This window comes from Nerophis lumbriciformis, linkage group LG09 (genome assembly GCF_033978685.3).
Source record: "Nerophis lumbriciformis linkage group LG09, RoL_Nlum_v2.1, whole genome shotgun sequence".
In the NCBI taxonomy this organism is placed as follows: Eukaryota; Metazoa; Chordata; class Actinopteri; order Syngnathiformes; family Syngnathidae; genus Nerophis; species Nerophis lumbriciformis.
In genome coordinates this window covers 43,248,941-43,273,595 of record NC_084556.2, presented here as the reverse complement: position 1 = coordinate 43,273,595, position 24,655 = coordinate 43,248,941, and the positions used below count along the sequence as shown (strand labels likewise).

Here is a 24,655-nt window from a genome sequence, read left to right as displayed (position 1 = left end):
CTTCAATAGTGGAGTATAGAATGGGCTGTTCCACTGCAGCCAAAGTAGATCATCATTAAATAAATGCTTGGCTTTGTCCCGCCCATCAGACGCGCTGTGTCTCTGGAAGTGTATGGAAAGTGGGAGTGACCTCGGTCGACCTGGGCGCTGAGCTTCCGCATGATGATTAGATGACCTTTTTGAGGCTGAATCTCTTTTGAATTGACAACAAAATGAGTGAATCGATCTTTTAAATACAGTATAAACCACTACCAGAGCATTTTTCAACTTCCATTCCATTGTTCCGAGTTGATATGGAGAACTTTACAATCCTGTAAGTGACATTTTGTTTGTAAAATATAGCATCTTTATATCTTGTATCTGTTATTCGAGATACATACTACTTGTGTGTAGAGAATAGCGTAAAATGAGCTTCTATTACTTGAAACGCCACTGGCATAATTGTGTCATTATACTATAAATGTGTAGTATAAATAAACAATATAAATGTTTCCATATAGTATAACATGTATGGTATAAATGCATAGTCTTTTAAATGCATAGTATACATTTTATAGTATCAGAATCATAATCCGCTTTATTGGCCAAGTATGTTTAACACACAAGAAATTTGACTTGGTAGACTGTGATCTCTTTGTTCAAGGGAAGAAATAAAGAAAAACACAACAACTACGAGAGCGCACAGTAATGTGGTGGCCATCTGCAGCGCTACCTTGGTATAAAAACAAGAGGGAAACATTAAATAACACAAAGGACATAAATACATTAAGAATAGAATAGAATAGAGTATATCTTTATTGTCATTGTACATTGTACAACGAAATTGCAAGCAAACTTATTCAGTGCAAATTCATAATGACACTTAAAAAAAACATAGGAACATAATACGAAGATAAATAGATACAAATAATACATTAAAAAAAACATAAAATACCGAGCACACAGCTCACATGCACAGTCACTCTTTTTTATGCCTTAATTGTGTTCAGCGACACTATTGCTCTCGGGTAAAAAGTGTTCTTGAACCTGTTTGTGTGACGTGATAGCGAGAGAAGAAGACGACAGGGAGACGATGACGTCGTTTAACTGTCAGCGTGTTTTATTGACAGCTTGGTGTGTGAATGAGATGTGTAATTAAACCAAAGAGATGAAGTGTGACTAAATGTGGAACTTATCTGAGTATGGTTGCCAGAGGGTGTTGAGAGTGCGTGTTGATCCAGGCGGAAGTCCAAATAAGGGCAAGGCAGGCTCGAGTGTTGGAGGACAGGCGGGTGGTCGAGGACAGGAGCGCGGCGTCGTAGTAAGTGGGCAGGCGTGAGGTCGAAATCCAGGAAGGCAAGGGGGGGATCCACAGGGAGGTCCAATGTGACAAGACACACAGCTTGACGACGAGGCAGGATGACGGGGAGCTGGAGAACGACACAACACAAGAGACGATGAGAACGACGGGGAGGAAGCACAGGGAGAGAAGATGCACAAGTGGATGAGCGAGATACGTGTGGGCTTACTGTACTGGGTACGAGAAGCTACGTTCTGGCGTCGGATCTCAGGTTGTGTTGGCTCTTGAAGGCAGATCGCTCATCACGGGCAGGTGTGTAGATTACAGATTGGCAGCAGGCGCGAGGAGGCGCGCCCGCAGCGGAGGGAATGCGTCTGTGGGCGTGGTCCGTGGTGCGCTTGTCAGGACGCACAGCAGGAAGAGAAACAGCAGTAGTTTGATCCATAACAGGACCCCCCCCCCCCCTTATGCGAGACTCCCGGCGAGCTTCGGGGTGCCTCAGGGTGAGCTCTGTAAAAGTCTTCGATAAGGGAGGGGTCGGCGATGTAAGAAGCCGGTACCCAGGACCTATCCTCAGGACCATAACCCTCCCAGTCCACAAGGTAGACCCATCCCCTCCCCTGTCGCCGGACCCTGAGAATCTCCTTGACTGTCCAGACTTGGTCCCCATCCTCGAGGACCCTAGGAGGGGGAGGAGCAGGGGTGGGGGAGGACAGGGAACTGCTAACTACTGGTTTGATTTGGGATACATGAAAGACAGGGTGAGATCTCATGGAATGTGGAAGATCCAAATGTACTGCAGCAGGGTTGATCTTGGATTTTACCGTATACGGTCCAACAAAACGTGGTGCAAGTTTCTGGGAGGAGATCGGGAGATGGAGGTCCTTGGCCCGAAGCAGCACCTGCTGTCCGGGCTGGTAGTCGGGAGCCGGAATGCGCCGCCGGTTGGCATTGCGACACATCCTTTCAGATGCCTTTAGTAGGGCAGCGCGGGCGGACCTCCACACTCTGCGACATCGTCTCAGGTGGGCCCGGGTGGAAGGGACTGCCACCTCGATCTCCTGGGAGGGAAACAAGGGAGGTTGAAACCCCAGCCAGCACTCAAACGGGGACATACCAGTAGCTGCGCAGGTCATGGAGTTAAAAGAGTATTCCACCCATGGAATAAATTTGCTCCAGGAGTTGGGCTGTTGCGCAGCCATACAGCGCAGCATGGTCTCCACCCCCTGGTTAGCCCTCTCTGCTTGACCATTGCTTTGGGGGTGGTAGCCGGAAGTCAGACTAACCATGGCCCCAACCCCCTTACAGAAGGCCTGCCAGACCCGAGAAATGAATTGGGGGCCACAATCAGAGACAATGTCGGAGGGGATCCCGTGGATCCTGATAACATGCTGGACCAGCAGGTCTGTCGTCTCAGCAGAGGATGGGAGTTTGGGCAATGGAATAAAATGTGCCGCCTTGGAAAACCTGTCGATGATGGTGAGGATTGTGGTGTTACCTCTAGAGGGGGGAAGCCCTGTGATGAAATCAACAGCAATGTGGGACCAAGGTCGACTGGGGATGGGAAGGGGGTGTAAGAGACCGGCAGGAGGCCTGTGGCCTGCCTTGTTCCGGGCGCAGACGCTGCAGGCGGCGACGAACTCACGGGTGTCCGCCTCCATGGAAGGCCACCAAAAACGGCGTTGAATAAAACTTAGAGACCTATGGACACCGGGATGACAGGTAAACAAACTTGAGTGAGCCCAGTCAAGTACCTTGGCCCTTAAAAGTTCAGGAACGAACAGTCTATCAGGCGGTCCGTTTCCGGGACCAGGGTCGGAACGTAGGGCCGTCTTGACCAAGCCCTCGATTTCCCAAGTTACCATCCCGATGATGCGGTTAGGGGGAAGGATGGTCTCAGGAGTGGATTTAATGGTGGGTTCCTCTGAGAAGATCCGAGAAAGAGCGTCCGCCTTGCCGTTACGTGAACCAGGTCTGTAGGTGAGGGTGTAGTTAAATCGACAAAAAAATTGTGCCCAGCGAGCTTGCCTGTCATTCAGTCTTTTAGCGGATCGGATGTGTATGAGGTTGCGATGGTCGGTCAGGACCAGGAACGGATGCTTGGCCCCCTCCAACCAGTGTCTCCATTCAACCAGTGCATCGTGGACTGCCAACAGTTCTCGGTTCCCTGCATCGTAGTTCCTCTCGGCTGGAGAGAGGCGTCTAGAAAAAAATGCACACGGGTGCAATACATTATTCCCACTGGAACGTTGGGACAAAACTGCCCCAATCCCAGAGTCAGAAGCGTCCACTTCAACTGTGAACGGCACGTCCGGGTCAGGGTGTACGACAACGGGGGCGGAACTGAAGCTCCTCTTGAGTCTCTGGAACGCCATGTCTGCCTCCTTGTTCCAAACAAAAGCAGTAAGTGTAGATGTAAGTGCGTGGAGAGGTGCAGCTACCTTTCTGAAGTTGAGTATGAATCAACGGTAAAATCCAGCAAAGCCTAGGAATCTCCTCAGTTCAGTACGAGAGGTTGGTTGAGGCCACTCCACCACTGCCTTGACCTTCTTGGGGTCGGCTCGGATGTTACCCCTTTCGATGATGTGGCCCAGGAAGTTTACGGAAGAAGAATGGAACTCACATTTCTCTGCCTTGATGAACAAGCGGTTCTCCAGGAGGCGCTGTAGAACCAGACGGACGTGCTGCTGATGTTCCTGCCTGTTGTGAGAGAAGATCAGAATATCGTCCAGGTAAACAACAACAAATTTCTCGAGCATGTCTCTTAAAACATCATTGACCAGAGCTTGAAAGACGGCTGGGGCGTTGGTCAGGCCGAAGGGCATGACCCGATACTCGAAATGGCCTAGGTGTGTGTTAAAGGCTGTCTTCCACTCGTCCCCCTTCCTAATGCGGACAAGATGGTAAGCATTGCGGAGGTCAAGTTTGGTGAAGACTGTTGCAGGGGCCAGAGTTTCGAAGGAGGAGCTCATGAGTGGAAGAGGATACCTGTTCTTGACTGTGATGGCGTTGAGTCTTCGGTAATCGATGCAAGGGCGTAGGGAGCCATCCTTCTTGCCGACAAAGAAAAATCCAGCGGCTACTGGTGACTTGGAGGGAGTGATGATTCCTGAAGCGAGTGAGTCCGTGATATAGTCAGACATGGCCTTCTTTTCTGGAATGGACAGGTTGTACAGGCGGCCAGAAGGGAGTACTGCGTCGGGTACGAGATCGATGGCACAGTCGTACGGTCTGTGCGGGGGTAGGGATAGTGCCCGGGCCTTACTGAATACGGCTGCAAGGTCATGGTAGACAGCAGGAACCCCGGACAGGTCGGACGGGGATGACTCGGGCTTGGGGTTCTCCGAGACGGGGGCTGCTGCCTTGAGGCAGTTAGCATGGCATGCCGTGCTCCAGGCCAAGATTCTCCCTGAGATCCAGGAAATATGGGGGTCGTGCTGGCGAAGCCATGAGCGGCCGAGGACAAGAGGAGCTACGGGGGCATTGAGGATCAAAAAACTGATTTGTTCTGTGTGGTTACCTGACAGGGTTAGTGTGACCAGTGCTGTACGGTGGGTGATGGGTCCCAATGGGTGTCCATCCAAGGCCTGAGCTGGTAAGGACTTCTCCAGGGGAAGAAGTTCAATCCCGGCTTGACAGGCAAAATCATGGTCCAGGAAGCTCTCATCTGCACCTGAGTCCAAATATGCTCCCACCCTCAGACTCTTTGACTCCCAAGATAAAGTAGCAGGGAAGAGACTGATAGGGTCACTGCGACCCTGGGGGAAGGTGGTATGGCTCACTAGTACTCCCCTTACTAGTGAGCCTGATCTTTTGGTCGTGTGGGGCAGGTCTGGATCATGTGACCCGCACAACCACAGTAGAGGCAGAGGCGCAGCCGGAACCTCCTCTCCCGTTCCTCCGTGGCAAGTCGAGTTCTGCCCAACTGCATGGGTTCCACCCCAATGGAAGGTGCGGGAAGAAACCCAGACTGGTCCACCAAGGGGGCGCCTTCAGCCAGATATCTGGGAGCAGTAGGGGAATAGGACGTGGTCCGATTCTCCCACGCCGGTCGTCTGGTCCTCTCGCGGGCTGCAAGTCTTCGTTCCGCTGCCCTTTCCTTTAGTCTCTGGTCCATGAGCAGGGCCAACTGGATGAGGTCATGGTAGGTGGCCGGGCGGTCTCGCAACAATCCGTCCTTGATTTCGTCGGAGAGGCCCCGACGGTAAGCGCTCAACAAGGCCTTATTATCCCACCCCCTGTCAGCGGCCAGGGTGCGGAACTCGAGGGTGTAGTCTGCAACAGACCGAGAACCTTGCTGGAGGGAGTGAAGACGTGAGGCGGCGTCTCCTCCATCCGTGGGGTGATCAAAAACTGCCTGGAACGCGGCAAAGTTAGTGCTGAGGCCAATGTTGTGGTCAACTGCTGCCGTGGCCCACTGGAGGGCCCTTCCTGATAATAAAGAAAAAATAAAGGCTATTTTGGCTCCGTCAGAAGTGTAACGAGAGGGCTGGTGACGAAAAACCATGTCACATTGGACCAAGAAGCCACGGCAAAGTTCAAAATTCCCTTCGAAGGCCCTGGGACTAGCGATCTTCGGCTCGCAGGAAGTAGGGGGCAGTATGGGGGCTGCAGCGGCAGAGGCGGCTTGCTCGGGCGCCGATGAAGCGGAAGAGCCTGGGGAAATCAATTCAAGTCGAGCTAAAATGTCAGCAAAAGCAGCATCTAACTTGTTTTCTAGTACACAAAAACGCTCTTGGTGCTGCTGGAGTGCCGAGTGCACGCCTGTGATGTTGGATACAGGGGAGGTTCTGGAAGTGAGCGGGGTACGCGTCATGTCTTTGCCGTCTGGTTCTGACATGGCCAGAACGTACTGTGACGTGATAGCGAGAGAAGAAGACGACAGGGAGACGATGACGTCGTTTAACTGTCAGCGTGTTTTATTGACAGCTTGGTGTGTGAATGAGATGTGTAATTAAACCAAAGAGATGAAGTGTGACTAAATGTGGAACTTATCTGAGTATGGTTGCCAGAGGGTGTTGAGAGTGCGTGTTGATCCAGGCGGAAGTCCAAATAAGGGCAAGGCAGGCTCGAGTGTTGGAGGACAGGCGGGTGGTTGAGGACAGGAGCGCGGCGTCGTAGTAAGTGGGCAGGCGTGAGGTCGAAATCCAGGAAGGCAAGGGGGGGATCCACAGGGAGGTCCAATGTGACAAGACACACAGCTTGACGACGAGGAAGGATGACGGGGAGCTGGAGAACGACACAACACAAGAGACGATGAGAACGACGGGGAGGAAGCACAGGGAGAGAAGATGCACAAGTGGATGAGCGAGATACGTGTGGGCTCACTGTACTGGGTACGAGAAGCTACGTTCTGGCGTCGGATCTCAGGTTGTGTTGGCTCTTGAAGGCAGATCGCTCATCACGGGCAGGTGTGTAGATTACAGATTGGCAGCAGGCGCGAGGAGGCGCGCCCGCAGCGGAGGGAATGCGTCTGTGGGCGTGGTCCGTGGTGCGCTTGTCAGGACGCACAGCAGGAAGAGAAACAGCAGTAGTTTGATCCATAACAGGACCCCCCCCCCTTATGCGAGACTCCCGGCGAGCTTCGGGGTGCCTCAGGGTGAGCTCTGTAAAAGTCTTCGATAAGGGAGGGGTCGGCGATGTAAGAAGCCGGTACCCAGGACCTATCCTCAGGACCATAACCCTCCCAGTCCACAAGGTAGACCCATCCCCTCCCCTGTCGCCGGACCCTGAGAATCTCCTTGACGCAGCCCTGAGGGGAGCCAGTGCTGAGTGACAGTGTGGAGAAACATAGTTGACCAACCTTAACAACCTGAGGTTGGTTGGTCAGAAAGTATTTTATCCAGGAGCAGATGATATATTGAAAAACAAGTATTTCAAAACACTCGATAACCACAAACCTCAGTACCACTGGTCTTTAGTTATTTAAGTATTTTATGGCTGTCCTCTTGGGGACTAGGATGACAGTGGCTGACCTAAGACAGGGCAGGACTTGGGCTTGTGCCAGGGATAAATTGAATATCCCAGTTTGTCCGGCATTTTATTGTCCTGTATCTCCTGCCCAAGAGCAGCAGTTCAAAAAGTTTATGTCCGGGGTGAGATGGGTCCCTTATGATGTTTTGGGCCTTTTTGAGGCACCTGGCACTGTATAGTTCATCTAGGGAGGGGAGAGAGCAGCCAGTGATCTTCAAGGCAGTTTTTATGACCCTCTGAAGTGCGTTTCTCTGCCGCTGCTGTGCAGCTGGCATACCATACACACATGCAGTATGTCAACACACTCTACTGAGCAGTGATAGAGAGACACAAGCAGTTTTTGTGACAAGTGGTTCTTTCTGAGGAGTCTCAGAAAGTAAAGTCTCTGCTGTGCCTTTTTGATGGTCACTGAGGTGTTCGCACACCATGACAGGTCTTCCTGGATCTGGATGCCCAGGAACCTGAAATTAGAGACCCTCTCCACATAGTCCCCGTTTATGTACAGTGGTTGGATACTCTCCGTTTTTTCCTCCGGAAGTCCATGATCAGCTCCTTCGTCTTGGTGGTGTTAGAACCAGGTTATTTTACCTGCATCACCGAGTCAGCCGCTCCACTTCATTTCTGTAGGCAGACTCATCCCTCCTAGAAATGAGTCCCACTACTGTGGTGTCGTCTGCAAATTTAATAGTGGTATTGCTGGCATGGGCAGGGGTGTAGTCATGAGTGTACAGGGTGTAGGGGGCTTAGCACGCAGCCTTGGGGGGAGCCGGTGCTGATGCTGATGGATGCTCAGAGGTGGGAGCCTACTCTCACCCTCTGAGAGTGATTTGTCAGGAAGTCCAGGATCCAGTGGCAGATGGAGGAAGACAGTCCCAGCCCCGTCAGTTTGGGCACCAGTCTGTGGGGGAGGATGGTATTGAACACAGAGCTAAAATCAACAAAGAGTAGCCTTGCATAGCTCCCCTGCTGCTCTAGGTGGCTCAGAGCAGTGTGGAGGGCTGTTGCGATAGCATCCTCTGTAGATCTGTTGGCCCTGTACGCAAACTAGTGAGAGTCCAATGCTGGTGGCAGACTTGATGTGATGTGCCTCCGAACCAGACTTTCAGAGCACTTCATAATGATTGGTGTAAGTGCCACTGGATGTTAGGCATTCAAGCTGTTTACTGCTGTTTTTTTGGCAGTGGGACAATAACAGAGACCTTTAGACAGGGTGGGACGATGTACTGGGACAAGGACTGGTTGAAAATCCTGGTAAAGACAACAGCCAGCTGGTCAGCTCGATAGCCGTATCCGGGATGAGCGGGTGAAGCCACGTCTCTGTGATGAGCAGAATGCAGCTGTACCCGACGATCTTATTTATCGCAATCTGCAGCTTCAGCGTGTCCAGCTTGTTGGCGAGGGATCTTGCATTTGTTAAAAAATGCTGGGAAGCGATGGTTTGAATGGCAGCTTGCGGAGCCTGGCTAGCGTGCCAGCTCTGCAGCCCCGCTTCCTGTCCCTCCACCTCCTTCTCCTGGGAAATGTAATCTACGGAGAGCCCGGTGTTCTGGCTATGTCCGCCGGTATCTCTTGTAAGCGAAGAAACTCAGCTGTGACATCTTGCTCACTCCGAAGTTCGGGTTGACTGTAGATGTTAGTCGCCCGGCATAATGTGGACAGACACACACACAACAAAAATATAAAAAAACTTGCACCAAAAAAGAGAGCTCTGAACCTTGCTCTGTGCTCTTAAAAGATACACATACTTGTTGGTCACAAAAAACATTCATGAAGTTTGGTTCTTTTATGAATTTATTATGGGTCTACTGAAAATGTGACCAAATCTGCTGGGTCAAAAGTATACATACAGCAATGTTAATATTTGGTTCCATGTCCCTTGGCAAGTTTCACTGCAATAAGGCCTCCGGTTGAATTTTTGACCACTCCTCTTGACAAAATTGGTGCAGTTCAGCTACATTTCCTGGTTTTCTGACATGGACTTGTTTCTTAAGCATTGTCCACACATTTAAGTCAGGACTTTGGGAAGGCTAAAACATTAATGCTAGCCTCATTGTATAAATGTGAATTATAAAAGTATCGTATGTGTACTTTAATGTTCCATTAAAGTATACATCCATGTGTCATGTATAGTATAAATAGGTCATTTATTCCAGCAGGCCGAATAGAAGTCAAAGGAGGATTGACGCTGTACAACTGACATTATAGTATAAATGTGTAATATCAATGTATAGTATAAATGTGTTTATTTAGTTTTAGTATAAATGTGTCATTGTAGTATAAATGTGTCATATGAATGTATAATTATAGTATACATGTATAATATAGCATAGTATAGAAGATGTGGTACAAATGTGTCATAGTATAAATGTAGAATATAAATGTGGCATAATATATATATATATATAAATATATATATATATATATATATATATATATATATATATATATATATATATATATATATATATATACTGTATATATATATATATATATATATATATATACATATATATATATATATATATATATATATATATATATATATACATATATATAGTAGAGATGTATAGTAGAAATGTGTTATCATAATTAATGATGAGTGAGAAATAAAGAAGTGTGTAACATAATGAAAAATGTTAGTTTTCTGTGTATTATGTATGTATTGACTTTATCAATGTTGATAATCTTTTTTTTCTGTGTTTTTCCACTATTTATCTGCTTTGCCTGCAGTGCCCGTTTATCGATGAGTACATATTGGCTCTGCACAATGAGATACGGAGCAGGCCTGTGGATTTCCCAGAAATGTAAGTTCCTTCTCACTGCTTGCTATTAAAATAGACCAGTTTTGAAATAGATCACTAATAAAACACAGCACTATTAATATAGAAAACTATTCAAATAGACTAGTCTTAAAAATGATCACTATTAAACTAGATCACTGTTAAAATTGATCACTATTAATAGATCACAATTCAAATAGACTACTCTTTAAAAAGACCACTAATAGATCACTAATTATATAGATCACTATTAGAATCGATCATTATTAAGTCCGAAAGTCCGATCACAGTTAAAATAGATACTTGTTCAAATCAAGCACTATTAAAATAGAGCACTAATAAAATGTATAACTAAAATAAATAATTGTTAAAATATATCATTATTAAAATAGATCACTATTAAAATAGATCATGTGTAACTGCAACACAGACACAAACATGTCCGTGCACTGCCAGCATGCACTAATTGTTACCTGCCACCTGATCAAATAATTGTAAAGGAACACAAACCTTCATTTGTCTTTGAATGTCAGGGGGCAGAAAGTGCAGGTAGAATAGAAACAGGTAAAACATTGATGAAGTGAAATAACCTTTACTCCTAAAAATACCTCATGTTTGTCTGATCAAGTGGTAATTGCTCTCAGACTGCAAGTCCCTTAGAGACGGCTTACCCTTAAATGTAAAAAGAAAAAATAAATGGCCAAATGTGTATTTTTGTGTTTACATTTCATTGACTAAATATGTGCTAAAGACATGCATCTGGGGATAGGCTGATTGGCAACACTAAATTAGCCTTAGCGTATAAATGTGAGTGTGAATGTTGTCTGTCTATCTGTGTTGGCCCTGTGATGAGATGGCGACTTGTCCAGGGTGTACCCCACCTTACGCCTGAGTGCAGCATGGATAGGCTCCGGCACCCCCCGCGACTCCGAGAGGGAAAAGCAGTAGCAAATTGATGGATGTGTTCAACTTTTTTTGAGAATCAGAAAGTCATTTCTTCTCATTGATTGCAACACAGTGCATTAAACAGTGTTGAAGCTGAGCGTTTATTGCCTTCAATGCTGGAACATAAAGTAGGTTGTTCCACTGTAGCCAAACTAGACAATCATTGGATAAATGATCATCATCATGGAGACTGCGGCCCTGGAAGTGTATGTAAAGTGGGCTTGGCCTTGGCTGGCCTGGACGCTGAGGTTTCGCATGATGGTTGGATGAGGCAGAATTCCTTTTTAAATGACAGCAAAAATGAGCGACACAGTGATCTGTAAATATAAACCACTTCCAGGACATTTTTCAACTTTTATTCCATTGTTCTGAGTTGATATGGATAATTTTACAATCCTCTTAGTGACGTTGTCTTTGTCAAATCCAGCATCTTTATATATTTTATCTGTTATTCGAGAATGTACTCATGTTAAGAGAGTAGCTGAAAATGAGCTTTCCCCAATTGAAAGACCAGCACCTGCCACTGGTCTGATAAATATTTTAGATCAAGTGTTGTTATGTACGTTGTTATGGCAGACGGTATAGCTAAATAACATTTTATTGAGTATTGATTATGCGGTGGAGTGTGTATGCTACTATGTGTGTGTCAAGCAGGACTATGTGAAGCGTTAGCAATTAAATGTTGCCAGGAGTTGTTGTGCGTGCGTGTTGGATGGAAATCAGGAAGTCCAATAGGGCGAGGCTGGTAGAAGGTCCGTAATATGTGCGAGTGGTCCAGGGGCGAGAGCATGGGTGTCAAACTCTGGCCCGCCGTCTAATTTCACTTGGCCCTTGAGGCGATATCAAATTAACACTAGAGCTGGCCCGCCGTTTATATTCAGCAGCGGTGCCGCGGTAACACCGCATTCACCGCTTATTCTCATACTTGCCAACCCTCCCGGGAGAGTCCCAGATTTCAGTGCCCCTCATCCAGTCCAACGTGTGCTGGCTCAGTCACATAATATGTGCGGCTTCAGCACGCACACACAAGTGAATGCAACGCATACTTGATCAACAGCGATACAAGTTACACTGAGAGTGGCCGTATAAACAACTTTAAGTTTTGTTAGAAATATACGCCACACTGTGAACCCACACCAAACAAGAATGACAAACACATTTCGGGAGAACATCAGCACCGTAACACAACATAAACACAACAGAACAAATACCCAGAACCCTTTGCAGCACTAACTCTTCCGGAACGCTGCAAGGTGGGGGGGGGTTTGGTGGTAGCGGGGGTGTATATTGTAGCGTCTCGGAAGAGTCAGTGCTGCAAAGGGTTCTGGGTATTTGTTCTGTTGTGTTACGGTGCGGATGTTCTCCCGAAATGTGTTTGTCATTCTTGTTTGATGTGGATTCACAGTGTGGCGTATATTTCTATTAAAACTTAAAGTTGTTTATACGGGCACCCTCAGTGTAACCTGTATCGCTGTTGATCAAGTATGCGTTGCATTCCCGTGTGTGTTCACGCAGAAGCCGCACATATCTTGTCACGTCTGTGTGATCATGTTTTGTTTAGTTATTGTGCTTGGTTTTTGGACACTTTTTAGTTCCTGCTTTCACTCCCTTGCCTTGTCACCATGACTACCCATTAGTTCCACCTGCTTCACATTTTTACTCACGCACCTGTTGTTAATCATGTCTGTGTTATTTAAGCTTGTGATTTTCTGTTGGTCGGCCTGGCGACATTAACTCCGTTAACTCTGTTATCCCTGATACCCGATTGTTTATGTGTTCCATGCCATAGATTCCTGCTCCGCCAAGTAGGTTTTTGTTATTAATGCCACAGTTAGTGACTTTAGTTTCATGTTTATAGTTTTTGCCTTTGTGCTAGTATTTTGTTTCATAGTCAAGTTTGCATTTCCGCCTTGTGCGCGCTTTTTGTTTGTTCATTTTGTTAGTGTTAAAATAAATATGTACTCACCTCCAAGCCATGTCCGATCCAGCTTTACTTGCATCTCGGGAAAACAAAACCCTCACAGTCCACGTATTGACATCTTGTGACTGGGCTTGGCACGTTGTTAGAAAGGATGAAAAGCGGACATGACGACAGCTCATAGAGGACGTTAAAAGCAGTGCCTTTAAAGCACGCCCCCAAGACTGTGGTCCGGGTGGGCAACGAGATATAATGATTGATGAACACCTTCGTTCGATAATGAAGGTTGCCTCAGCTCAAAGCCTGAGCCCCGACATTAATGAACTAGCATCCAAGAAAAGATGGCAGGTATCTGTCTTGGGCACATCGGATTAGATCAGTGTGTTGCAAACTGAGCAGTTTAAAGTCCTGAATGGTTGGTTTATTCATTGTTATTTTATTTTCAAATTTATTAGCATGTGGAAAAAGTTAATGTTGATATTTACCTCAGAAGGCTGCAAATAGAAAAGAGGCATTCAATTTTTATTTAAATTGTATTTGATATGCCATTGATAATTTTTAATTATTATTATTATTATTATTTGAAACTTGATTTTGCATGTCACTATAAAGTTATATAAGCCTTGCTTGTTCAATATTCAATGCAAAGCTTGTTTGGGTCCCTATTAAAAGGTTAATTTGTTCAACCTTGGCCCGCGGCTTTGTTCAGTTTTAAATTTTGGCCCACTCTGTATTTGAGTTTGACACCCCTGGGCTAGAGAGAGACGTCAAGGTCCGTGTCCAAGTGGGGGTCGAGGATCGAGGGAGGCAGTCCAATTCCAGGGGGTAGTCCAGGGAAGCGAGGCGCACAGCTCGATTCAAGGAAGCAGAAGGAAAGCTGCGGGAACAAAAAGGGGCACGTGAGACAAGGGCAGAGGGAAGCACAGAGAGCGAGGCACAAAGAGAGGAGCTAGACGTGACAGCTTACTGGGATCAGAGAACTACGTTCTAGCACAGGATCTCCGGCTGCGCTGGTCTTTATGTTGTCGAGCCTCATTAGATCCAGGTGCGCTGATTCCTGATTGTACACAGCCGTGCGGGAGCGCAACAGAAGCGTGTAGTGTCGTGTCCAGCGGTATTCTCTACGGCACTTGCCGAGGAATGAATGGAGGCATGTGCACATGCCGTTACAAGTGTGGCTGCATCATCAATAAAAAGCTGTCGTCACTGCGCTGCAATTCTGTCACTCAAACATTCAAGAAAAACAACATGTCATTGTAGTATTTAACTCAAGCAAGTGTTTTAAAATAGTATTTATTTACCTACAAACAAAAATGGTATTGCTGTATTTCCCTAAAGCAAGTATTTTTGCAGTTTTTACCTAAAGCAAGTATTCTATTGTAGTATTATTGTAGTATATACATACGAACTACACATTCTAATTACACAAAGTTTGTTTCTAATATGTCAACTTGAATACTGTATTATATTATACTGAATATATTGATATTCCATCTGTTAGCAACTTGAAAAATAAAATATTTAGCAACTAAAATCTCACACATGAACTACTTTTAAGCATTATGTAATATTTGTTTTTATTGCTAATCACACCCAAATGCAGTTGGAATAGGATCCAGCGACCCCGAGAGAGACAAGCGGTAGAAAATGGATGGATGGATGATTACAGTCAAACAAAAATGTTTCTTACCTTTTTAGCTGTATGACGTTTGATATTATATTGATGTAGTCGGACATACTTTGACACACAGCAAGGGCTCTGAAACCAGTCCTCTCGAGAGCGGCATTGCAAGCAGTGAGAGACAACAGGTGGGGGTGGAAATACTCGTTGCCCCGTGGCTTGGAGCCTGTACGTTGGAGTTTAACCCAGTAGAAGAGAAAGTAGCTTCTTTCTGTCTGTGGGTGAGGGGACTCACTGCTGTTTGCACCTACATACCAAACAGCAGTTCAGAATGCCCACCCTTTTTGGATTTACTAGCGGGAGTACTGGAGAGTGCTCCCCCAGATGATTCCTTTGTTCTGCTGGGGGACTCAAATTGGGAGAGGTGGGATTTGGAGAAAGGGCCGTTCCGATCTAAAATCAAGTGGTGTTTTGGTATCGGACTTTTGTGCTCGTCACAGATTATCGTTAACGAACACCATGTTCAAACATAAGGATGTTTAAATGTGCACTTGGCACCAGAACACCCTAGGCCGCAGTTTGGTGATCGACTTTGTGGTTGTGAAGAGAGAGAGGCGGAGCTTTCAACCGATCACCACCTGGTGGAGAGTTGGCTCCGATGGTGGGGGAAGATGCCGGGCAGACCTGGCAGACCCAAACGCATTGTGAGAGTCTCCCGCCTGATTGTGGCGGTCCGCTCTCTATATGATAGGTGTCAGAGCTTGGTCTGCATTGCCAACAGTAAGTCGAACCCGTTTCTAGTGAGGGTTGGACTACGCCAGGGCTGCCCTTTGTCAACAATTCTGTTCGTAACATTTATGGTCAGAATTTCTAGGCGCACTCAGGGTGTGGAGGGTGCCTGCGGGAAGGATTCGGTCTCTGCTTTTTGCCGATGATGTGGTCCTGCTGGTTTCATCTGGTTAGGATCTTCAGCTCTCACTGGATAGTTTCGCAGCAGTGTGAAGAGACTGGGATGAAGATCAGCACCACCAAGTCTGAGTCCATCGCCCGGAAAAGGGTGGAGTGCCATCTTTGGGTCGAGAGGAGATCTTGTCTCAAAAGAAGGAGTTTGAGTAACTTTGAGTCTTGTTCACGGTACGGAAGAGTGGATCGTGAGATCGCTGCGGTATTTGCAGTGATGCGGATCCTGTATTGATCCGTTGTGGTGAAGAAGTAGCTGAGCCAGAAGGCACAGCTCTCAATTTACTGGTCAGTCTACATTCTTATCCTCACCTATGGTCATGAGCTTTGGATTGTGACCAAAAAGACAAGATCACGGGTACAAGCGGCCAAATTTAGTTTCCTCCAGCAGGTGGCGGGCTCTCCCTTAGAGATAGGGTGAGAGGCTCTGTCATTCGGGAGGAGTTCAGAGTAAAACTGCTGCTCCTCCATGTCGAGAGAAGCCCGATGAGGTGGTTCGGGCATCTGGATGCCCCCCGGATGCCTTTCTGGGGTGGTATTTATGGCATGGAGGAGGTAAGACCCAGGACACGATGGGGAGACTATGTCTCCTAGCTGGCCTGGGAACACCTTGAAATCCCCCCCGGAGGAGCTAGGCGAAGTGGCTGGGAGAGGGAAGGAATTCAGGGCTTCTCTGCTTAGGCTGCTACACCCGCGACTCGACATCGAATAAGCAGAAGAAGCTGAATGGATGGCTGGACACCTTGTAAACATTAATAATATATTACTGATTTTTTTTCTCAATTCATCCATCCATTTTAATAACTGTTTTAATTAAGATTAATTATGAAATAATATTTTTTAGTTTTAGTCAAAATGTGATTTAATAGTTTCGGCCGTAAAAAGTGGTCATTATTTTGTTTCCATTCATTCAGACCAAAAATAAATGAAGAGCTGCGGACCTTGATTTTGAGGATGCTAGATAAGAACCCGGACACCCGCATCACCATCCCTGAAATGAAGGTAAATGAATATATTATAGTAAATTAAAAAAGTTTAATGCACACTTGAATATGAAAAAACATTTTTATGGGTTAGTTAGTGTACACTTGGACATACAATAGTTTTATGGGTTAGTTAGTGCACACTTAAACATAAATATAGTTATTTGGGTTAGTTAGTGCACACTTGAACATAAATATTGTTTTAAGGGTGGCGTGGCTTGGTTGGTAGAGCGGCCGTGCCAGCAAATAAGGTTTGCAGGTTCGATCCCTGCTCCCGCCGTCATAGTCACTGCCGTCATGTCCTTGGGCAAGATACTTCACCCATCTGCTCCCAGTGCCATCGTCACTTAGTTAAACATAATTCAGATAATGGGTTTCACTATGTTAAGCGCTATGAGTCGTTAGAGAAAAGCGCTACATACTTCACTTCACTTTGTTAGTTCAGACTTGAATAAAAAAATAGTTATATGGTTTAGTTAGTGCACACTTAGGCATAAAATATTTTTTGTTGCATTTGGGTCACATGTTTGCGGTGGTTGTTTCCCCAAGATGCAAAAGGACATCAGGAAATGGCGTGCAGGTAAGATGCCAATTTATTCTCAAAAGGCAAAAGACAAAAATCAGAGGCAGGTGCAGAAAATCAGCACCCGTTGCAACTAATAAAACTAAAAAGGGTGCTGAAACAAAAATAGACAATAGACTAAGGATAATATTACAAAACTAAACATCACAACATGACCCGGGCAACGGGCCATGACAGTACCCCCACCGTAAGGGACGGATTCCAGACATCCCAAGAAAAACAGGTTCAAAGTCAAAGGAGGGTAAAGGGAGAAGTTGGCTGCGGGTCGCCAGGCCAAGGGTTCCTGAAGCCACCGTAGCCGAGTCAGGTGGCGGCAGAGAGTTGAACGCCACTGTAGCTGACAAGGCGGGCGACCACGAACCGGCCACATTTGTGGCCGAGAAGGGGACAGACGTGAGCAGGACCGAATCCTCAGGGAGGCTTCCATGGACTGGCCACATTAGTGGCGGGCGAGGACGTAGGCTGCAAGTGCCTGACGGTGCAGGCTGCTGGGCTAAAGGTCGAGCTGAAGCAGGCTGTTGGGCTGGTGGCCCCGTTGGAAGACCCACTGGGATAGCTGGAACGGACTGCAGAGCCGGAGGCGAGGCTGGAAGCGGCGTAGGACCCATTAGAGACGAGGCTGGAAGCGCCGTTGGACTCACTTGAGACGCGGCTGGAAGCGGGGTCAGACCCACTTGAGACGAGGCTGGAAGCAGGGTCGGACCCACTTGAGACGAGACTGGAAGCCCCGTCGGACCCCCTAGAGACGAGGCTGGAAGCCCCGTCGGACCCACTAGAGACGAGGCTGTAAGCGGCGTTAGACCCACTTGAGACGAGGCTGGAAGCCCCGTCGGACCCTGAGACTAGGATGTAAGCAAAGAAGGATCCACTTGAGGCGATTATTGTGGCGTCGGATCCACTTGAGACGAAGATGGTGGCGTCGGACCCACTTGAAACGAGGATGGTGATGCAGGGCCACTTGAGAGGATGGTGGCATCTGCAGGCCCACATGAGTAGCTGGTGGTGTCTGCAGGCCCACTGGAGTAGCTGGTGGTGTCTGCAGGCCCACTGGAGTAGCTGGCGGCGTCTACAGGCTCACTGGAGTAGGCGGTGGTTTCTGCAGTGCTGGAGCAGCAGGCAGTTGGGCTGGACAAAGGACTGGCGGCGGAAGTCGTGCAGGAGGTAGCAGCTTGGCTGGACGTACAACTGGCGGCGGAGGCCGTGCAGAAGGTAGCAGCTTGGCTGGTCGTAGGAATGGCGGCGGGGGAAATGCCAGAGGTGGTAGCAATGAATGATGGGTTCTCACTTCTCTGTGAAGCGCTTTGAGTGTCTATAAAAGCGCTATATAAATCTAATCCATTATTATTATTATTATAGCTTGGCTGGCCATAGGACTGGAAGCCAAGTCCATGCAGGAGGTGGTAGCTTGGCTCGACTTAGGACTGGTGGCGGAGGCTGTAGGAGGTGGCAGCTTGGCTTGAGCTGGCGTCAAAGCTGAAGCGAACTTGGCTTGAGTGGGTGTCGAAGCTGGAGCAAGCTTGCCTTGAGAGGGGTCGAACCTGGAACGAGCTTGGCTTAGGCAAGCTTTGAAGCTGGAGCAAGCTCGGCTTGATCAGGCTTTGATGCTGGAGCGAGCTTGGCTGGCCGTGGTGTCAACTCAGTGGCCTAGTGGTTAGAGTGTCCGCCCTGAGATCGGTAGGTTGTGAGTTCAAACCCCGGCCGAGTCATACCAAAGACTATAAAAATGGGACCCATTACCTCCCTGCTTGGTACTCAGCATCAAGGGTTGGAATTGGGGGTTAAATCACCGAAAATGATTCCCGGGCGCGGCCAACCCTGCTGCCCACTGCTCCCCCTCACCTCCCAGGGGGTGATCAAGGCTGATGGGGCGGGATACAAGAGCAACTTTGTCCCGGACGGATGCCTGGAACTCTAGGCTTTTGGATCGCCATAGGATACCAGCAGCCACTCATCTACCTGGACAAGAGGTCGGCTGTCATTTTGGCTCCTCCAGGAAGCGTTCTCCCAGGTTCGTGGGGCCTTTTAAAATAACCAGGATCATCAGCCCTGCAGTGGTCAGACTCCTGCAGCCTTCATCCATCAAGCAACATTTGGTGGTTCACGTTTCCAACCTCAAGCCAGTTACCACCAGTCCACTGTGCCCTCCTTCAACGCCTCTTCCTCCTCCGCGCATGATCGGTGGTCATCCAGCCTGCAATGTGAATGCCATTTTAGACTCCAGAAGGCAGGGGAGGGAAGTTCTGTATCTGGTTGACGGGGAAGGGTACAGTCCTGAAGAACATTAATGGGTCTCCAGCACCTGTATCCTTGATCCATCTTTTATGCGTGACCTCCACTCTCTTCACCCTGAAAAACCAGGTAGGCCGCCAGGAGTAGACTAATAGAGAAGCTTAGCTCTCCAGTTCATTCACTCGGTTCCAGTTGATACCTGATGCTTCACCCTTCCAGTCGTGTTCATCTCCTCTGCTTTGACTCCACTCACGCTCCTTGTTCCTCCGGCTCTGCCTAAGTTGTTTTTCCTCACTCCTTTTTTAAATTGTTTTCTTCTTTGTGTTGGGATCCTACTCCAGCTTTGACATTTGTTGTTATATTGCTTAGTTGGGAGATTCTTTCAACACTGGTGTGGAGGAAATATGCATTTTTATTTCAGTTCTATATTTCAAAACGTTCTGAAAGGCTGTCAATATGTCCATGCTTAGTTCTGACTGGTGATTGGATTTGTGTGAGGAAAGCAGGCTAAAAGTAGGGTGTTTCGATGTCTGGCTGTGACTGAGACGATCGAGATGGTCGACTTATTGGATCTTCAAAGTAAACTTGTCTTGAATAAAAACAGAGATCATCTGATTGATCGCATAGGCGTGTTGTCCACATAGTTGTGGTGTTGTCATTGATGTGTTGTGGTCATGGACGTGTGGTCGACATACACCTGTTGTCCTGATGGATGTGTTGTCCACAAAAATGTGGAGTTGTAGACGTGTTGTCGTCATAGATAGTTGTCTATGGTTAGGATTTGTGTTGATTGTTGATTATCTGGAACCAATCAAGGTAAAATGGAGTGCAATGCTTGACTGGTGCTGTTTCGTTAGGCTCAACTGTTTGTTGTTGAAAAGAAAAAAAATGATGTCATCCATGAAACCCTTTTTTTGTTTATTATCTCATTCAAAAAGTTAATCAAAAAGTACTTCAGTTTATACAAAACTCAAAACCAGTGAAGTTGGCACGTTGTATAATTCGTAAATAAAAAGAGAATACAATGATTTGCAAATCCTTTTCAACTTATATTCAATTGAATAGACTGCAAAGACAAGATATTTAATGTTCGAACTGAGAAACTTAATTTTTTTTTGCTAATAATCATTAACTCTAAGGAGATCAACTTTTGAAGCTTTTCAGGTGGAATTCTTTGCCATTCTTGCTTGATGTACAGTTTAAGTTGTTCAACAGTCCGGGGGTCTCCGTTGTGGTATTTTACGCTTCATAATGCGCCACACATTTTCAATGGGAGACAGGTCTGGACTACAGGCAGGCCAGTCTAGTACCCGCACTCTTTTACTATGAAGCCACGCTGTTGTAACACACGTGCCTTGGCATTGTCTTGCTGAAATAAGCAGGGGCGTCCATAATAACGTTGCTTGGATGGCAACATATGTTGCTCCAAAACCTGTATGTACCTTTCAGCATTAATGGTGCCTTCACAGATGTGTAAGTTACCCATGTCTTGAGCACTAATACACCCCCATACCATCACAGATGCTGGCTTTTGAACTTTGCGCCTGGAACAGGCCAAATGGTCATTTTCCTCTTTGGTCCGGAGGACACAACGTCCACAGTTTCCAAAAACAATTTGAAATGTGGACTCGTCAGACCACAGAACACTATTACACTTTGCATCAGTCCATCTTAGATGAGTTCGGGCCCAGCGAAGCCGGCGGTGTTTCTGGGTGTTGTTGATAAATGGCTTTCGCTTTGCATAGTAGATTTTTAACTTGCACTTACAGATGTAACGACAAGCTGTAGTTACTGACAGTGGTTTTCTGAAGTGTTCCTGAGCTCATGTGGTGATATCCTTTGCACACTGATGTCGCTTTTTCGATGCAGTACCACCTGAGGGATCGAAGGTCACGAGCACTCAATGTTGGTTTCCGCTTACGTGCAGTGATTTCTCCAGATTCTCTGAACTTTTTGATGATAGTACGGACCGTAGATGGCGAAATCCCTAAATTCCTTGCAATAGCTCGTTGAGAAATGTTGTTCTTAAACTGTTGGACAATTTGCTCACGCATTTGTTGACAAAGTGGTGACCCTCGCCCCATCCTTGTTTGTGAATGACTGAGCAGTTCATGGAAGCTGCACCCACCTGTTCCCAATTAGCCTGTTCACCTGTAAGATTTTCCAAATAAGTGTTTGATGAGCATTCCTCAACTTTCTCAGTCTTTTTTGCCACTTGTGCCAGCTTTTTTGAAACATGTTGCAGGCATCAAATTCCAAATGAGCTAATATTTGCAAAAAATAATAACGTTTTCCAGTTTGAACGATAAGTATCTTGTCTTTGCAGTCTATTCAATTGAATATAGGTTGAAAAGGATTTGCAAATCATTGTATTCTGTTTTACGATTTACACAACGTCCTAACTTCACTGGTTTTGGGGTTTGTGTGTGTGTGTGTGTGTGTGTGTGTGTGTGTGTGTGTGTGTGTGTGTGTGTGTGTGTGTGTGTGTGTGTGTGTGTGTGTGTGTGCAAATTTAGATGAACCAATGGGTCACTAAGGAGGGCACTGAGCCGCTTCCTCTGGAGGACGAGCACTGCAGTGTGGTGGAGGTGACGGAAGAGGACATCAAGAACTCGGTCAAGTTTGTTCCCAGTCTGTCTGCTGTGGTAAGCAACATAAGATATGCCACAATATTTCTAGTTTCTTAACTGCTGAACACAAGAAGAAAACCCATAACAAACTTATATTGAATGTGTCATATTTAAGTCAATGAATTGGGTGTTAAAATTGTAATTCTATGGGCGTGGTTCAGACGATAGAGCGGCCGTCCAGAAACTTGAGTGTTTTTTGAATGAATTCCGCTTCCACCATCCTCGTCACTGCCCTTGTGTCCTTGGGCAAAACATTTCACCCACCTTGCTGTCAGTGCCACCCACACGGGTGTATGCAGAGCCGGCCCAAGGCATAAGCGTACTAAGCGCTTGCTTAGGGCCCCGCGGCCACTAGGGGGCCCCCAAAAGCAATTAACAAAAAAATTCTTATTTTTTATTTTTTGCATGTACGAGTCTGACTGATGATTTCTAAATCATCAAAGATATATTATTGTACAAAAACACAATTTTAGGTCAACAGATTGCTGCTGCTGATCTAGGCCTAGTGATTATTCCTGCCTCTCTTTAAATGTAAAGCTGCCTCTGCTGCACCTGTGACATTTGCCGCCTGCTATGGCGTCAGTGCGTCACATTAGTGCCAAAAATCCGAGCGCATAAAAACTGTTATCGCGCGCTGATTCTCCACTTCATGCGCGCGCGACACCCTTTTGCGCGCGCGTGGTGCCTTTTTGCGCGCGCGCCGTCTCGGTCTGTGCGCTGGCATGTTTCGTTTTGGCACTTCTTTCTGATTGGTCAGGCGAAAAATGCTTAGAGCCAATCAGAAGTATAGCAGGGCGGGTCATTGTCAATATGTATCAAGATTGTTATAGGCGCAAAGTTTTCACTTCTTCTTGAACATTTGTTTTCTAATTTATGGAATTTCTTTTGATTCAGCCATAAAATTAATGAAATAATCTTTGAATTTTGTTTTTAAAATGTTAAAAATAGCCTTTTAATAATGTATTCTGAAACAGTTTAAAATAATCAGAGAACTGACTAACACTGACCCTACACAACTATGTTGCACAATTAAGTCATTTTTTTTTATAGCGAAAGAGGTCATTTCAACAGGTACAGCATCCTATGTCATATCCAGGGGCACCGAAAAGGGGGGGTAAAGGAGACGGATTCTAGGGGCCCATGATGGAGGGGGGCCCAGAGAGGCCCCTAATGATGATGAAATTATAATACAGAAAAAATAATGACACTGTGTTGGGGGCCCTGTAAAGATTATTTTCATGGGGCCCAAAATTCCTAGCGGCACCCCTGTTCATATCTACATGTAATAAGATTTGTAACAAGGCAAACCGTTTGAAAATTGGTCGAAAATCGAGCAAGTTATGGTAATTTAATTAGTACATGTACCATTGACATCAATGTAATGATTGAGGCTAGATGTCCGAGGTAAGATGGCTACAACGTTGCTACGCTGGAGAATCATTGGTCATATGAAAAATGCTCAGTGCCAATCAGAAAGGAGGGGCCGTCTAAGCATACCCGCCCCCAAAGTGCCAAAAAGAAACATGACAGCGCGAGGAGAGATGCCAGGAGTACACAGAGAGCGCACAGACCGAGACGGCGCGCGCGCAGAAAGGCACCGCGCGCGCGCAAAAGGGTGTCGCGCGCGTGCACGAAGTGGAGAATCAGCGCGCGATAACAGTTTTTATGCGTTCGGATTTTTGGCACTAATGTGACGCCATATCTTTCCTCTCAGATTCAGACAGGACTGAGCAGGTGATCAGAGGACCACTGTCTATTAAGGAGAACTTTTCATTCCCCAAACGGCATGATGGCCGAAGTTTTCATTATCATTATACCTACAGACAGCTAGTCAATGGGGAAAAAGTCAAGCGTAGCTGGCTGACTTATTCAAGAAGTAAAGATGCAGTCTATTGCTTTTGCTGCAAATTATTTTCCAAAAAGTCCTTAAAACTGGCAGCCGAGGGACAGCGGGATTGGGTCAACATAGGTGCACTGCTGAAACAGCATGAAAACAGTGAAGATCATTGTAGCAACATGGTGAAATGGAAGGAATTTGCCTTGCGTCTTTCAAAGGGGAAAACTATTGATGAATTTAACTTCAGTAGACTGCGCTCTCTTTGTACAAAGTAAACATTAAATATGAACAATTAACTAAAAATATAAACTAGTAATTAAAGACTAATATGTACAAGACTGATGAGACAAGATGACACTTTTACTGTAAATACAAAGCTTTATCACTTGGACTGTTCAACCCCAGGCCACTCTTGTAGCTGAATGTTTTCTACATTTTAAGATTAGGAACCATATGTGGCACTCTGGACTTCATTCGTTCATTCATTGGTATTATTTATGTTCTTAACTGGGCCACCCCCATATCTTTATAAATGACATGTCATTTGTAAAGACATGGCAGGCTGACAATAGGATAATGTAAACAACACTGCCAGAGCGGCAATGAGTTTATAGTAGGTCTGTGAATGATCAACAATCAATATTATTGGCAGAAATAGAGGGCCCCAAAATCAAATTTTGCTTAGGGCCCCATGGAGGCTTGGGCCGGCACTGGGTGTATGAGTGCAATGCATGTTTGCTGTATGATTATGAATGAATGTTTGGTGTTGGTCAGAGAAGAGAATGGCGCAATTCGGAAGCAATGTTTCCATCAGTCGAGGGCAGCTGTGACGAGCACCATCAATGTGGGATTGTGGGAATGTGGGGTAAATGAATTATGATTCTCACTGTAAAGCACTTTGGGTTTTTAGAAACATG

The 24,655-nt window shown here is 46.4% G+C and overlaps 1 protein-coding gene across 4 annotated transcripts in view; it reads left to right on the top strand.

The window, feature by feature from the left end:
- camkk1a (calcium/calmodulin-dependent protein kinase kinase 1, alpha a) overlaps positions 1-24,655 on the top strand; it is a 179,688-nt gene that overhangs the window by 140,895 nt on the left and 14,138 nt on the right. For all 4 annotated transcript variants that reach the window (XR_009815477.1, XR_009815478.2, XM_061963124.1 and 1 more), the window contains exons 12-14: positions 9,983-10,056; positions 16,391-16,478; positions 21,788-21,916. Coding sequence is in view for 2 of the 4 variants with exons in the window: in XM_061963124.1 (XP_061819108.1) it covers positions 9,983-10,056; positions 16,391-16,478; positions 21,788-21,916 (291 nt within the window). In the remaining 2 variants the exon portion in view is untranslated. The remainder of the gene's footprint in view (positions 1-9,982; positions 10,057-16,390; positions 16,479-21,787; positions 21,917-24,655) is intronic.